The 15984-nt window shown below is 41.1% G+C and overlaps 1 protein-coding gene across 1 annotated transcript in view; it reads left to right on the top strand.

Annotated features, from left to right (window-relative positions):
* BABAM2 (BRISC and BRCA1 A complex member 2) overlaps window positions 1-15984 on the top strand; it is a 134232-nt gene that overhangs the window by 104738 nt on the left and 13510 nt on the right. The window contains exon 11 of the mRNA XM_083732824.1: window positions 5026-5179. Coding sequence (XP_083588950.1) covers window positions 5026-5179 — 154 coding nt within the window. The remainder of the gene's footprint in view (window positions 1-5025; window positions 5180-15984) is intronic.

A 15984-nucleotide genomic window follows, 5' to 3' on the forward strand; every position in this document is an offset into this window, starting at 1 on the left:
CAATTTGGCATGCAAGACCGTTTTCTCCTACTCCTGCTCACATGTCAATCAGCTGGCATCACTTGTGACATCAGCTTATGGGGGGGAGGGGGGTTTCCTTTGTGTGCTGCCTGCATGTGTACCAAGGATAAATCATGCTCAGTTGGCTATGCATACCTGTTCCATGCATAGCCAAACTGGTCCCACCCAGTCCAAGCAAGCAGTCTCAATTTTTTGCAGGTATTGGCTGAGAAGAGGGACTTTTTGGTCTCGCAGCAGATGCTTTCAAAATGCCAGCTTCTCCGCCACTCCATCAGGTGATGGAGATGGGAGCAAGAAGTGCTTTGCTAGCCTGGTACAGAGCATTGGGCCAGCCCCTTATGCTACAGTTCCCAAGCGCCAAACAGCTATTTGGGTGTCAGACACTTGGGAGCCCTGAATATAGGATTTTGACACATGCATGAGACAACCCACCTGTTAATAACAGCATCATTTGATTGACAGGTGGGTTGTTTCACCCATCTGTGAAAGTCCACCTGCAGGGTGGGCCAAAAAAATTTCCTCACCCTTATTTTATAGCTAATTAATTTAAGAAGCTGCAATATACCAAAGTGATAAATTTGAAATACTCATCTTTTGATCCTGTGGTCCCCTCTGTAAGGAAAAAAGTATTGGATTTGAGTCTACCTGCTTTTGTTCAATACTGCTGGCAAGAATTTTAATTTTTGTACCACACTCTTATTAAAGAAACAAAAATTGCAGCAGCAAGAGTTGTTGCCATTTTGAACTGGTGGGCATGTCCCCCAACGCCAGTGGGCCACTTGTCAGTTGCTTGATTTCATCATAACATCAAATGAGCTGTTTACCTTTGCCCCTGCAGTTTGACATCAAGCTGTGTGGACAAAGAATGTGTTTTTCTGCAGAGCCTGCCTTAGGCGCCAGTCAACTGATCAGCACTTCAGTTCTAGTAGTGCCAGTCAACAAAGCTTTTGATGACACATGGGTCCCTCTGCACCTCATATTTGACATCAGAGAACACTGGAAGCTGTGCAAAGGGAACTGAATCTGACCAGCAGGTTGCTTCTTATCTCCCCTACACAGACACACACACGCACACGCACACACACACACACACACACACACACATACACACCACCCATGGGCCAAATTTGAGAGATGGACAGCACTTTGCAGCACCAACAACCATCTCATCAGTGGAGCTTCAGTTCATTGCATTGTTATTTTCAGTCAGCTGATCTTCGGTACTTCGGAAGCCAAGTGTGAAGCACTTCTTTAGCTCTATAAATCAACTGATCATTAGGACTTCAGAAGAATTGCATACTGGCTTTAGAATCCATGACAATCTGCTGATTGGTACTTCAGAAGCCCCTTTTGGCCCAGCTAGCTTAAATGAAGAGGCCTGGCGGGCCTAAATAGATCCATGGGCTGGAGGTTCCTTAAAATTAATTATTGTGAAGCTTTGTGGCTTGTAATAGACTTCGTGGAAATATTCCTCGAAAAGCACTTATATTCTTGGGGTCAAATAAATCTCATGTCTTCCACTGACACATTTTTCCTTTTTATTTTTAGCATGGCGACAGAATTATACCTTCCTGACTAGATATCACTGTTTAACAACACAAGTTGTGCAAACGTGTTAGATGAAGTGACTCATATGTATGAAGTTATTTTTAGACTTTTAATTTGTGCTATACAGAATGTAACGGGGGGAGATGGTATACAGCTAGAGCCCTTTATTATGGCTTACAGAGCTCGTGAACTCATCATGCCTTTAAAAGATGACTAAGCAAGGGGTCTGATAGCACTTCCAGGAATTTACAGATATGACTCACGCATCTATTGTCTACAGACATAGCACCAAGGTATCTGTGAGTCAACTTGTTTGGAAATAGTATTTGCAGCAATAGACATGAATGCTAACATACTTTTTATCTACAAAACATGGGAAAAAAACTTAAGCATGGTTTTGTAAAGTTCAGATTCTCAAGCCAAATTCAGGCAGTCTTTGGGCATGTAGCAAGCTGTCTGAAATGTTTGCATATGCTGGTGTCAGCATTTTCTATCTTTATTAGAGCTGTTCCTTGATCTAATCTAGGATCGCCAGTAATTCTGCGTAGAAGCCTTGGGTTTATCTTTGCTCCCCCATTTCTGTTGCAAAGCCTTGTCACTTCTAATAGCAAAATCTCTCTTTCTCCTCTTGGTTGAAACTCAAGGTTTGTGCTCTAGTCATCTCCTGCCTTGTCTAATTCAACCTTATTTTAGAAGGAGGATTATGGCTAGAGGTGAGAGAACTGAGATGTGCCAAAGTCATTAGCCTCATTCAGTCCAAATGATACCTCTCCTCAGTTTTCTACACTGTGTTCCCAGCTCCTTCCCACCATCTGGTATAAAAACTCTTTGCTCTTACCGCTAAAGCCCCCCCCCCCGACTTGTTGCTGTCTCCTGTCCTCCACCCCATGACTTTCATTCCTCAGACTCAAATTGCCTCTGCTGCTCAAGTGTCCTGCTTTTTAAAGTTTTTCTGCCCTTCCTTTCTTGCGCACTGAATCCCCTCCTTGGACTACATTGTTTTAACTCCCAATATTTGTTCAAAATCCCTCATCAGACTTCTCCTGTTAAGCCTTTTTTTCTATATTTTTTATTAAATTTTCTGTTTTACATTTTAGAACATTCATTTAAGCAACCTTGAAATATCAATGACTTCTCTTCTTCTCTTTCCATGGTTCATTTTGCATAACATAAATCCCTGCATATTTTACATAAACTGAACCATTCAGTATTCCATTATTACATCCATCAAAGCTTATTTACACTGTTGAATTTATCTTAACACTGCCAACGTTTTCAAGTGTACACAATTTCAATAAACATTTTCCAGTCTTCTTTAAATGTATGTTCTTCTTGTTCTCTTATTCTATGTGATATGTCCGCAAGCTGCACATATTCCATCAGTTTAAGTTACCATTCTTCTTTAGTTGGGACCTCGCTCGTTTTCCAACCTGTTAAGCCTTTGGCTGGTAACCTCAGCTAGTAAAAATCCCCATGTTATTCCAACCGCTGCTGTCAGCTTATCGGCCCAGGCTTCTGGGGATGAGAGAGGTGTATTGGCTACCTGAGTTCTTGTTCTTGCTGGTTTAATTTATAACTGGAAAGTTGTGTTTAGTTTCCTATTTTTGATTTTATTGCTATGTTTAGTTTTGAATTTATGTCTTTCTGCCCTAGGACTTTTGGGCAAAGGACCAAGGTTAATTTTTTTAAAGAAATAATGAAGAGTGTCTGTGCATATCTTCCCCTGTCCCCCTTGCTTTGCTTTTCCCTCTCCTCCTCCTGTTGGACTTCCTATAGATGAAATGTAGGCTGTTTCAGATTTGGTGGTATGAGAGTCAGTGTGGAGTAGTAACTAGAATGTTGAATTAGAACTGGGACAGACATGGTTCAGATCCCTGCTCAGCCATGCTTCTCACTATGTTACTTTGGCCTGTGTCTACATCTTGGCCTATGGTTGCTTGTGAGGATACAGGTTGCGGGGACAAAACATCTATTCTACCTCAAACTCTTTGGAAGGAAGGCAGAATACAAATGTAATGAAATAAATACATACCTGTGTGTATAAATAAATACATTCCAAGGCCACTGCTTGTGTTAAATTTTTCAATTTTGTATCTAGTTACATTGATCTTTTATATTTCATGTGGGGCGAGTTCTCGTCTTCAGAGGGGGGTCATGAATACAGAGAACGAGGGGAAACTTCTGTAAGAAATTGGAAATCAGCTGGGACTAAGAAGTGAAATTGTTCACAGGAGAGTTGGGGTCAGGAGAAATGGCACCTTAAGGAGGAATTATAGAAGTACAAATGTACTATGTTCAAGAAAGCTGAGAAGGCATGGGGGTCAACTTGATCATGCACATTGATTCAATAGCTGGACATAATAGAACCTTGGTGGGGGTTTTTTAGTTAACTGGAAGAAGCCTTTTCTTCCCTTTTCTTCTGAAACAGTCCTGTGGTTGGGGTGGGTGGGGGATTCAGCAATCACTGAAAGACTAATCACCGCAAATGAAAGCTTTTCTGAATTGACAGTCATGTCTCTATTATGCTTTTAAACATGACTTCAGTACTATATACTTTGCTCTTAAAACAAAGCTTTTGACTTACTTAATAAGAGGAAAACTGCTATTAGTGCCTTTCTCAGTAAGTCAGAGGTTTTAAAAATCTAGATAATGGGGAAACTTAGGATTCTTGAGTAAAAAGACAAATGAAACTAATACAACAGATACTGTTAACTTTCTTCACTGAAGTTTTATTATCCTCTCTCACTGCTTTATACCACTTGCACAAAGAAATTTTGCTTTTAAAAGAAACCTGATGCTTGAGGGAAAAGTAATTTAAAATAACAACCAAACACATAAAGGAAATGGAATTTAAATACAAAGCGCAAAACAACAAAGAACAGAATCATAGAATTATATAGTCGGAAGGGATCACAAGGGTTATCTAGTCCAACGCTGTGCAATGCAGGAATATCAACTAGATCATACAAGGCAGGTGGCCATCCAGCTTCTGCTTAAAAGCCTCCAGGGAAGGAGAGCATTTGTGGCCCCCACCTAGAGCTTATAAAACAATTTGAAACAAAATTAAAAAATTCCTTCCAGTAGCCCCTTAGAGACCAACTAAGTTTGTTATTGGTATGCGCTTTCGCGTACATGCACACTTCTTCAGAGACTTTCGTGCATGCACACGAAAGCTCATACCAATAACAAACTTAGTTGGGGCTACTGGAAGGGGCTACTGGAAGGAATTTTTTAATTTTGTTTCAACTACGGCAGACCAACACGGTTACCTACCTGTGACTAAAACAATTTGAGTTTGTTGAGTGAAAGGAAGCTTTACGTTGTCATGATGTTAAAGTTTTGCTGTGGATGTTACACTGATAAGCTTAGAAGGTTCTGAATTTGTGTGTCAAATGAAGAAGGTGAAAGCAAGAAAGAACAAAATCCCTTAACTCATCATGTTTTCTTTCTTTGCAGTTGACCTCCCACTCTATTTTCCTCGGGACCAGCCAACATTAACGTTTCAGTCTGTCTATCACTTCACTAACAGTGGGGAGCTCTATTCGCAAGCCCAGAAAAACTACCCCTACAGTCCACGTTGGGATGGCAATGAGATGGCCAAAAGAGCAAAGTAAGTCATCTCTCTTTCTGTGGGGTAATTCTGCAAGATACTATACATGTAGTTTGCTTTTTGTTTGAACTAGCTAACTGCCTCTGAAATGTGATTAGGGGAAAGTGAGGCGGATGAAGCCTAAGCTACTTTCTTACATGCAGATAAACACTGCTCCATTCACTTTCTTCCCTCCAGACCTTTTCCTTACCACCAGACTTTAGCTCATTTCCTTTTAGCTCCCCTCCCTATTACAAGACCTTCAAATTCTCAGGTGTCCTCCTTAAATGAAGTGAAAATTTGTCACAACTGGTCTTTGCAGACTCAATGGGCCCACCTCCTGGACCCAGGCCTCTTACCAATTTAAAAAGGTCTTTTGATTGGTATTGGGCAGACTGTCATCACCGCTACAGAATTGTTGTTGTTGTTGTTATACCACCCTTCATCAAGTACATCCCAGGGCAGTTCCCAACATAAAAATGATAAACATAAAAATGGGTTTTTCATCTCTGTCCGGCCATGTTCTCCTCAAGTCCTCCAGTTGTTGACTCTGCCATTCATTGCCCTCAGCTCCTTGAAATACCAAGGAGCCAACATGACTCAGTGACTTGCTGACAGACATGTCAATGAGACCATATTGGTAGTATGAGTAATCTCCCAATTTCTGGCAGGACCACTGGACAGATCTGTGGGAAATTCCCCCAGGGACATTAGGAAGCTATCTGGCTCCATACATCTCCAGTGGTAGATGTTTCCGTTGGCCCCATACCCTGCAGCATACAGCCCAAGTCTGATTAGAGGGTCATATATCCATGACAGCAGTCTTTGTCAGCTCCCCCACCAAACACTAGTACAGAAAAGCAGGTCTAAAGTGTGTCCTGCCACATGCATTTTGCCAGATATAATCTGAGACAGACCCATGGTTGTCATGGCAGCGATGAAATTTTGAGCTGCTCCAAATAAGATTGCCTCAGCATGTATGTTGAAATCCCCCAAAACTATAGCCTTGGGGTTCTCCACACCACCTCCATCAGCTCAAGCAGGCATGTAATTGTTACTTTCAGCAATTTTCTTATTCTGAAACCTGTAGTGGGATTATACAATTGTATTTATGCATTTTATTGTCGCAATATTGAGCAGATCTACATCGTTAAGCCACTCTTTGCTTTGTTGTTTCACTTTACATTAAGGGCCAAAGTATTTGAAGTAAAATGAATGGAAGATTTGAGATTGGGAGATAGTTGGCCATTTTGGCCGCATCTAAAGATGGTTTTTTAAGAAGCGGTTTAATAACCACCTCTTTCAGCAGGTCTGGGAAGGCTCCCTCACAGAGGGAAGCATTCACCACCCTGCAGAGCCCATCGCCCAGCCCTTCCCGGCATGCTTTTATTAGCCAGGATGGGCAAGGATCAAGGAGACAGGTGATCGGTTTCACTCGTCCGAGCAGCCTGTCCGCATCCTCAGAGGTAATAGATTGGAATTGATTCCATGCAACTCGACTAGACAGGAGTCTAGCACTCTCCCGCCCCAGCCCTGCTCCCACTGTGGAGTCTAACTCTTTTCAAATCTGAGTGACTTTATCTGCAAAACTTTGCAAAATCATTGCAGGAGATCTTGGGGTCTTTACCAGGCCCCAATGGCAAAAGTGATTCTGTTAAATTGTGAACCACCTGAAAGAGTCTCCTGAGGATGTGAAGAAGGTCCTCTTCATCGCTATCACCACTTGGTAGGTGTCTGGTCTGATTCAGAATGAGTTTTCAGCCACCGGCGCTCTAGCCGTCTCAGCGACTGTTTCAGCGCCCTCAGCTCCGTGAGAAACCATGGGGCTGACCAGGCTTCATGCAATTAGAGAGGGCACTTCAGAGCCAGACAGTTGATAGCCCTGGTTAACTCTGCATTCCAGTGGGCCACCAGGGAATCAGCTGAAAGGCCATCAACATGGGATAAAACATCCCTTACCACCCTCTGGAAACCGTTTGGATCCATTAAGGGGGGGGCGGACCATCCAAATCAGTCCCACCTCCCTGCAGAGGGGAAGGGTCGTGGAGAAGTCCAGTTGCACCAGGAAGTGATCTGACCATGGCACTTCTTTTGTTTCACTTTTACTGAGTGTCAGATCACCCACATCAATAGAGGTGAACATGAGGTCTAAGTCATGTCCACGACTATGGGCCAAACTTATTCAGGGACAGCCCCATGGAGGCCGTGTTTTCCACGGTCCGGATCAGTCCCTTGTAGGTGCTTTCTATTGACTTGTCAAATTGCAAAAATGTTGAAACAGCAACATGTTAGAGATCAGCAAGTTGCAAAAATAAAATAGGTTTGATCACTCCTTGAAATATAGCAGAAAGCACCGTTCGGTTTAGTTGGATGAATTAATGGATGAATATGCTAGTACCATTGTATAAACTCAGCAAAATGGAAATGTTTTCGTTACATGTTGATTGCTACATGTAATGAGTGCATTCTCTGTGGGGCTCCATTGCATTTGATCCAGAAACTATAGTTGGTGCAGAATGCAGTTGGGGTGTTACTGGGTTGTTGTTTTTATTTTGATTATATATATTGTGGTTTTTATGTTGATCTTTTCTGTGAACTGCCCAGAGATCTCTGGGTATAGGGTGGTATATAAATCCAATTAATAATAATAATAATGCCACACAGTTGCAGTCAGGAGGGAGACCCTGCCAGTATATAACATCTTGTTCAGATGTTGCCGATTTGCTACCAGGCCAAGTTCAAGTTGTTAATATTAGCACATAAAGCCCTTAAGAGCTTGGAATCAGTTTACTTGTGGGGTCATCTTAATCCATATATGCCCACTTGACCGCCTTGATCTGCAGAACTGGCATTATGGCAGGTGTTGCGTAATACTCACTCCGCACTAGTAAAAAATTTGATCTTTTAGTCTGGCAGCACCTGCACTTTGGAACTCCCTGCTGATTGACATCAGGCAGGAGCCTTCGCTGTACTCTTATCAGCACCTGCTTAAAACATTTTCATTTAGTCAAGCCTGCCCAGACAAACAGAATTTACATGTGTTTTATTTCTTTTTAACTACTGCTGATTTCAGTCATATTTTGAATGTTTAAATACCTGTTTTTAACTGGTTTTTTTTTTTAATCAATTTTGATTTGTTATATATTTTTTGCAACCCACTTAAGAGGGCATTTTGTTTGTTTTGCTTTTACAGTCAAGCAGTATATAATTTTGTTAATAAATGAATAATTTTTGCCAGGGGAATATAAAGAACTATAATTCTGCCCTCAGTTAAGTCTGTGATCAGTGACATGATTGATTTAAATTAATCTAAGGATGAATAAAGTGACTGGTAGAAGTGCCACCAGATAATTAGGGGGCTTCTCATTTCATGTTTTGTTTTATTTTGAAGCATGTGGGCTGGTCGTGATTGCATGAAGGTATAGATTACAGTTCAGGGTGAGCACATGGGAATCTGAAACCATCCTGGGAAGGGAATGAGATTCCTTGTCATTGTGAACAAAGGCTGTCAATTTAAGGTGACATCCTTGAACTTGTGAAACAGCTTCAGCTATGGAAACACATATTCAGTAATATGTGAAGGGAACTGTACACCTGAATTTGCTTCACTGTTGAAGGCGACCAGGTTCTGAATTCAGGCTGGCTGATTATTCTGTTTCGCTTTTTGCTTATTGTTACGTAGCCATGGAATAGACCTTAAAAAACCTCTCACATAGGAGTTCAGTATACAGCATTTTTAACTGCAGTGGTGAATTGCAGCATAGTTAACCAGTGTGGTTGAGAATTTGTAATTTTATAAGATACAGAAATGTCAAATAGTACCTGTCCTTATGGTGATATACTGCAGTGGGAATTTTTAAAGACATTGATCCTTCATGGGAGGTGCTGCCAGTTTAAACATGCCTACCTTTTATTGTCTTGTTGGGTGTGTCCTTATTATCTTGCCCTTCCAGGGTTCTGGCATGGGTGTTACTCAGAAGATCAAGAGAAGCAGTTATAAATCAATATCATCTCTCACAAAATATTACGCAGCATAGACAGGTGTAGTAGTATAAGAATTCGCAGAGGTCACTGTAAATTCTTATTATAAGACCTTTTTAAGAAAACGAACAAGTTAAAATGCAGTGTCTTCACAATTTCTTCAAAGGTTTGGGGAAGACATCATAAAAGAAGATCATTTTTTATTCCCTCCTATTCACTGCTTCTGGTTGTGCTCTCTGCCCTAACCATTGGACTGACAAAGCTGTTCGTATAATCAAGCAATAGCCTTCAAATGTGAGGTCAATGGTGGTGTTCCTCCAAATACCACCAGCTGGAGGTTGAGACCAAACATTTTTACCTTCAAATGTGGGTTTACCAGAGACATCTCTCCAACTACTGTTGGAATCAGGACTAGATCCTGGACTAGGTGGACCTTTGATCTGATCCAACACGGTTATTCTTATGCCAGGACTTAAGACAGTAAGGCTATGCACAAAATAATCCAATTCATGATTGCAAGGAACCAAGCCCTGCTTGTTAGTCTTGATATTCAGAGGTTGGGTTTATTCTGTTAAGTCCCTCGTTAGGAACTTGAATGTTCATTTTTAGCTTTCATTATGCATTAAAGTCATATGGGGAACATTTTCATTTAAGAAACTTAGAATCTTTTTTCAGGTTTTCTATTTTTTTCATAAAAATTAGGAAACATCTATAAAATCTCTTGGTCAGGTTTCATTAGTAAAAAGAATACAAGATGGTTGGGTTTTTCACAGGCTATTTTATCAACTTTTGTTATTTTATTTTAAGTGCCATTGTTGAGTGAAGTTGTTGAGTGGCGCCGTGGTCTAAACCACTGAGCCTCTTGGGCTTGCTGATCAGAAGGTTGGCGGTTCGAATCCACACAACGGGGTGAGCTCTCATTGCTCTGTCCCAGCTTCTGCCAACCTAGCAGTTTGAAAGCATACCAATGCAAGTAGATAAATAGGTACCACTGCAGCAAGAAGGTAAACAGTGATTCCATGTGCTCTGGCTTCTGTCACGGTGTTCCATTGCACCAGAAGCAGTTTAATCATGCTGGCCACATGACCCGGAAAGCTGTCTGTGGACAAAAGCTGGCTCTGTCGGCCTGAAGCGAGATGAGTGCCGCATCCCATAGTCACCTTTGTCTGGACTCAACCATCCATGGGTCATTTACCTTTACCTTTTTTACTTTCTATGTTCAAAACACCCACCTTCTTTCTCTTTGCCTGTTTTCGTTTATAAATTCTCTCTACTTACGTGCCTCCAACTGATGAGTAATTTCTACACAAGCTTTCTCCATTTTTGCTCTTGCTTTTTATATACAAAGTGACTCCATATATTTCCCCTTGTAAAGCCTTTATTTACGTCCCATATTGACAAATGGGGACAACGCACAGTCACATCGTCCTGAAAAATCTTGTTTCCTCTCTTAAAGAGATTTATGAATTCTTATATTGAAAATAAGTATCCACTCCTGAAATAAATATGTATGAATGCCAGTCTGCTGTAACAGCGGCATGATTTGAAACTGTTTGTTTCTCTGTCTTACCCAGTTTGAGTTGCTATCTTCTTTGAGGCCTTATATAAATTTCCATGAGTATGAATGAAGTAGTATGGAGCAAAATGCAAATAGTAAACAGAACAACATGTGGGTCTTTTCTGCTTATCTATTTCTGTCCATATGCCTATTTGTGGTCAAGTCAAATTAATGAATAGGAGACTTTGTGGGGAGAAAATGTGAGTGCATTGGTAAGGTTGTGAGCTGGAGAAAGTTGAAGGAAGTTAAAGGAGAGACGACAAACTGCATTATAGGAGCAAAACAAGGAAGCGTGAGAAAGTAGCTAGGACCATTTTAAGGGTGGAGATAGTTATAGAAGAAGGTAGATTGCAATGGATTGACCCAAAAATTCACTCTGACTTTAATGACCTATAAGAAAAACAGAAGATTGGGGGAAAGAGGACATCTATAGATTAGCCGTCAAGAGTAGTTCTACTCTCACAACACAAAAGCTGCTTTTGCAGAAAAGGGGAATGCATGGAGACAGCTGCAGGCCAGTGTACTGAAACATACAGTTCATGGTAATCTATGGTGGGCATAAAATATATAGCTAATTGTGAACAACCATGCTCCTATTCATGGTATAGATATAAAGCAGACCCAGGATTTTTGTTTCCATGGGAAAAAAATGTTGTGTTTTTCTCTTCTTAAGTAGGCATTCATGTCTATGTAAACAGAACATACAGTCTCTCAGCCTGCAATTTTATGTAGGAATATTGTAAATAAAGCTTACTTGTTTGTGCACGTAATACTTAGCTATTGGAAGCATGCCGGATTAGTGTCTGTTCTCAGTTACGCTTTGTTCGGTTCCAGAAAAATCCCATGAGGCTTCAGGAAATGCAGGCGAGGCCTGGTGTTAGCCATGTTTCCATACCGTAGTCTAAATTCTAAAAAGTGCAAGTTAGGCATTTCCCACACATCTAGGCAAGGGCAGTTAAAATGTTTCAGCATCTTGTGAATCTTGTCCTTGTCTATGGGGGAGGGAAGGAGGCAAAATTCTAGCTCATTTGGGTGCAAAGAAGCTACATGTAGGGCAATACTTGGTTAACTCTGAGTGAACCATTTCAGAAACTTGAAAGTAAGACTTCTGTGGTTGGCAACTCCTTGCCCCTCTCCTTGATTAGTGAAGCAGGATAAATTATGCAAAAACACAAATATGGTTTATTTCAGACCTGGTATCCATATTCTATATTGTTAGGCAGGTACTGGAGCACCAGTGCCTTGGTAGGTTCTGCCACGCTGATGATGCTTGCCCACCCTCTGATCCCCCAATGACCATAGTTCACCTGGAAGCTACCATTTTCTTTCCACAGTGTCCAAATGCCAGCTCAGTCCAGGGCATTGCAGATGGGGGAAAGAGGGCTTTCAGGGGCAGCTGACATATGATTGTGGCATCTGGAATCTTATCCTGTCACCCCAAGTGGCATAGATGACAACATCCAGTGCATGCAGGAAAAAGAAAATGTCAGATGCCCAAAAGCTCCATTGCCACTCCTTTCAACTGCTGTTCTTTGCAGTTTAAAGTTGAAGAAAAAAACGCTTTTCTGCCATGTTCCAGGCTATGCTTCTGGCAAACCTTAGGAAGGAACTCAGTGATGTGCACTTTTCAGAGGGCACTTTAAACCTGAAGCCAACAGGAGAGCTTCTTCTGTGAAAGTACCTGCCAACCACATTTTCTGTGAATATTTTTAGCGTTAGAAATAATATTTTAAATTTAAACAAAATTGTAAGGAGAAATTTTAACTCAGCTGAAATGACTTTTAATCAAATGGATTAATTAACTAAACACTGCAAATCTCATTAAAAGTATTGATAGTGAGATTTCATTCCGGGAGCTGGAAAGTAGAGTGGATTCTGGGAAAGAACCCTAAAGGTCCGCATTTACTTCCTTTGAGTTAATGAAGCCTACCCTCCTTAAATTTGCACACTTTAATTTCAAGGAATTGTTCACTAAATAAAATACAGAGTTACTGATGGGATAAAATGCCAACATCCAGAAAGACGAAAGTAGAAGGAAGAGACATTTTACTCTAATATCACATAATGCTTTATTATTAAGATACTTAATGCATTATTAGCTTAACAGCTCTTGTAACAAAATCCCCTTTAATTAGATAGATGCTGTGGTAGAGACAAATAAAAAAACCAGTGGACCAAAAACGAATGCAAATGATGGCCTGTAATGGAGGAGCAATCTATATTGCAGTGAAATCTGTGTATGTTCATGACGGTGGGTGGCATTACAGTAGTGTCTGGCTAGTTGAATCACATTTTTCATGTACATTTTGAAAAGTGTCTTCTTGGATAGCTGAGTGCAGCTCTTAAGACATGGTATGTTGGTTTCTGACAGGTGCCTGCCAGGGATCTTCAGTGCTGTCATGCATAATGTGGATTTCAGCCAAATTAGGAGGGTTGGGAAACTTATTTCTGGTCACTTCTCATTAAATCTTTGACTTTGGCAAAGGAAAAACAATGATTAAAGATGTAATGCCATGGTGGGAGATAAGCATATGTGAAATTCTTGACGGAATACAGGGTTTTCTAAATAACGAATATGTAGTATTGAAACATTCCATCTCAGCATTGTTGTATATAGCAAAATTTCAAGTATTAAATAAGGGATATAATTACATTTAAATTATTTTATTCAATGAAAGTATAGGATCTCTTATGACAGACAGTACCTTTTTTTTTAAGTGTAGCTTCCCCCCAATGCCCAGAAATGAGTACTCTTTAATTATGTAGTGATCTACATAGTGGAATTCTTCAAAAAAACAATTTCTGCTCTCCAGAATGTGAACTGAATATCTGGTGAGAGATATTTCTCTGCTATTTCCTTCTGTACCCTAAATATGTGTGTGGACACCTTGAAAATGAGCATGCATGCAGCATGCATCTTTTGGCCTGAAGGAAGAGGGAAAGAAATCCAAAAGAAGCTGAAGAATTGTTGCTAACTAACGTTGGTTTTAACTTGAGTATTCATCTATTGCAGTAGAATATGCTAAACTAGAATACTGCCATGCTAAATATTTGGTATATTTCATATGATCCAGTAGTAAAATACTTGAACAGCAGCAGTGCTTCCAGTGACTCCCATCTTCATAGAGAGTCTTTGAGTACAGTTGCCCAGCTACCCATGGATCCACTGGAGAGTAATACCGTATTGGCCCGAATATAAGCCACACCTTTAAAATTGGAGGCGGGGGAAGAAAAAAAGAAAAATACAGTGGTACCTCGGGATGCGAACGGGATCCATTCCGGAGCCCCATTCGCATCCTGAACGCAACGTAAGCCACGACGGCGCATCTGCACATGCGCAGATCGCGTTATGCCGCTTCTGTGGGGGTGTGTGGCGTCATTTTGAGCGTCTGCGCATGCGCGAGCGGCGAAACCCAGAAGTAACGCACTCCGTTACTTCCGGGTTGCCACGGAACGCAACTCGAACGCTCTCAACCCGAAGCACATTCAACCCGAGGTATGACTGTATCCCAAATATAAGCCACTCCATTCCTTGCTGCTCCTGGCTGCATACTGGGGGGGGGGGGGGCATCCTGCATTGCCGTCGGCCTTTCCCCTTCCTCACTCTCCCCCTTCCTGGCCTTGGGGGAGAGGACAGGGGACTATGCATGGGGCAAGGCACCACTTGGCCATGCTCCTGGCAATTTTTGCCCTGCACTCTTGACTACATACCATAAGGTTGCGAATATAAGCCACACTTTAACTTTTCATGGTCGGAATTTTGGGGAAAGTGAGGCTTATATTCAGGCCAATACAGTAATACTTAGTCCCCTTTTAACCAGTTTACCAACCAAAAATGACTGGGAAAGTTTCTTTTTGGAATTCCATAGGAGCTTGCCACACAACCAAATAGAAATGATGAGTTGATCTCTGCATTTGAATCTGAAAACTGATACTGTCTAGATTTATGACAAATAATTGCCTGTTCTGGAAGGCACATGTATAATGACTTAGAAAAACAAACACATTCAGTTTAATTATAAAATAGTGTGTTTGATGGACCAACCCAACAAGATGCTCTCCTAGAACACACAAAACTTTTCATCTCTTAATGTAAACTTTTATGTCCCATGAGGACAGTCAAACACAACTACATAGGAAACACAACTACACAGTCAAACACAACTACACAGCATAGGAAACAAAATATATGGAATTTTCCTTTACTTTTTTGGAATAAAAGAATTGTAGATGACAATAATTAGAAATAGAAAAAGATTTTAAAATGTTAATTTGAATGTAAACAGAGCTTAATTTGAATGGAAGTTGATTTGTAATAAGGCCTGCTTCTTTCGTTAAGCATAATTAAAATGTTTTACGTGACCTTGGGATGTTCATAAACTTTGTTTATTGAGCAAATGCTTAACGTAAGACTTTCTTTTCTAGATCATAGGGATACTTCTGAGTATAATGATACATTACAGTTCCATCTAATCCTGTTATGAAATGTGACCTACATACCAAACCACACTTGAAACAATAACTATTTGCAGTTTTAAATTCTCGTTGTTTGTCTGAATAAACAGGACTTTAAAACTGCTAGGCATACATAAGTTAAAATGAGACAAGTCCATAAACATTTCATTGTATTTTTTTGTCCCACTTTTAGTTAGCGTGACTGTCACACCAGCTGTGACCTGGGGACATGTGATCAGGCTCTCTCATTAGCCATTGGCAAAGTTGGGCAACTTCCAGAGACCATGCATTAGAAAGGTGTGTACTGCTGATTGGACATCCAACAATCGGCTGAACTTTAGAATAAACACATAGTGGAGGATCTGTGTGCACATGCCGCGGCTGCCTATGTAGGTGGCAGATATGGAGGCGAGGGAGACCGAGGATCCCAGAGCCATGCAGTTTGATTGGCCAGTGGTAGAGTGGGTTACTTCCTCTCAAGTTGGCTCCCCGGAGTCCATTTGTTGCAGAAATTGAAGAATCCTGCAAGCTACACCTTTGAGACTTTAGGCATTGCTGTGTAGGAGCTCAAGTTCTGATTCACAGAACTTAAGCTCCTGCCTGCTGTACCCTCTCATGCTCCAACAGCAAGTAGCAATTTTGAACTCTGGCAGTCACCTCTGACCCGCCCCCCAGCAGTTTTAGTGCTTGATTGCCACCACATATGCCAGAATCAGCTTGCCAGAAACCACATAAGCTCACCAGTCTGACAAGGGTAGTGGACAGAGGTTGGTCCCAGGAGAGGACAACAGTGTCAAAAATTGTACAGCAGTGAAATAGCAGCCTGCCTGGT

Source organism: Podarcis gaigeae (assembly GCF_964106915.1).
Source record: "Podarcis gaigeae genome assembly, chromosome: 3".
Classification (NCBI taxonomy): Eukaryota; Metazoa; Chordata; class Lepidosauria; order Squamata; family Lacertidae; genus Podarcis; species Podarcis gaigeae.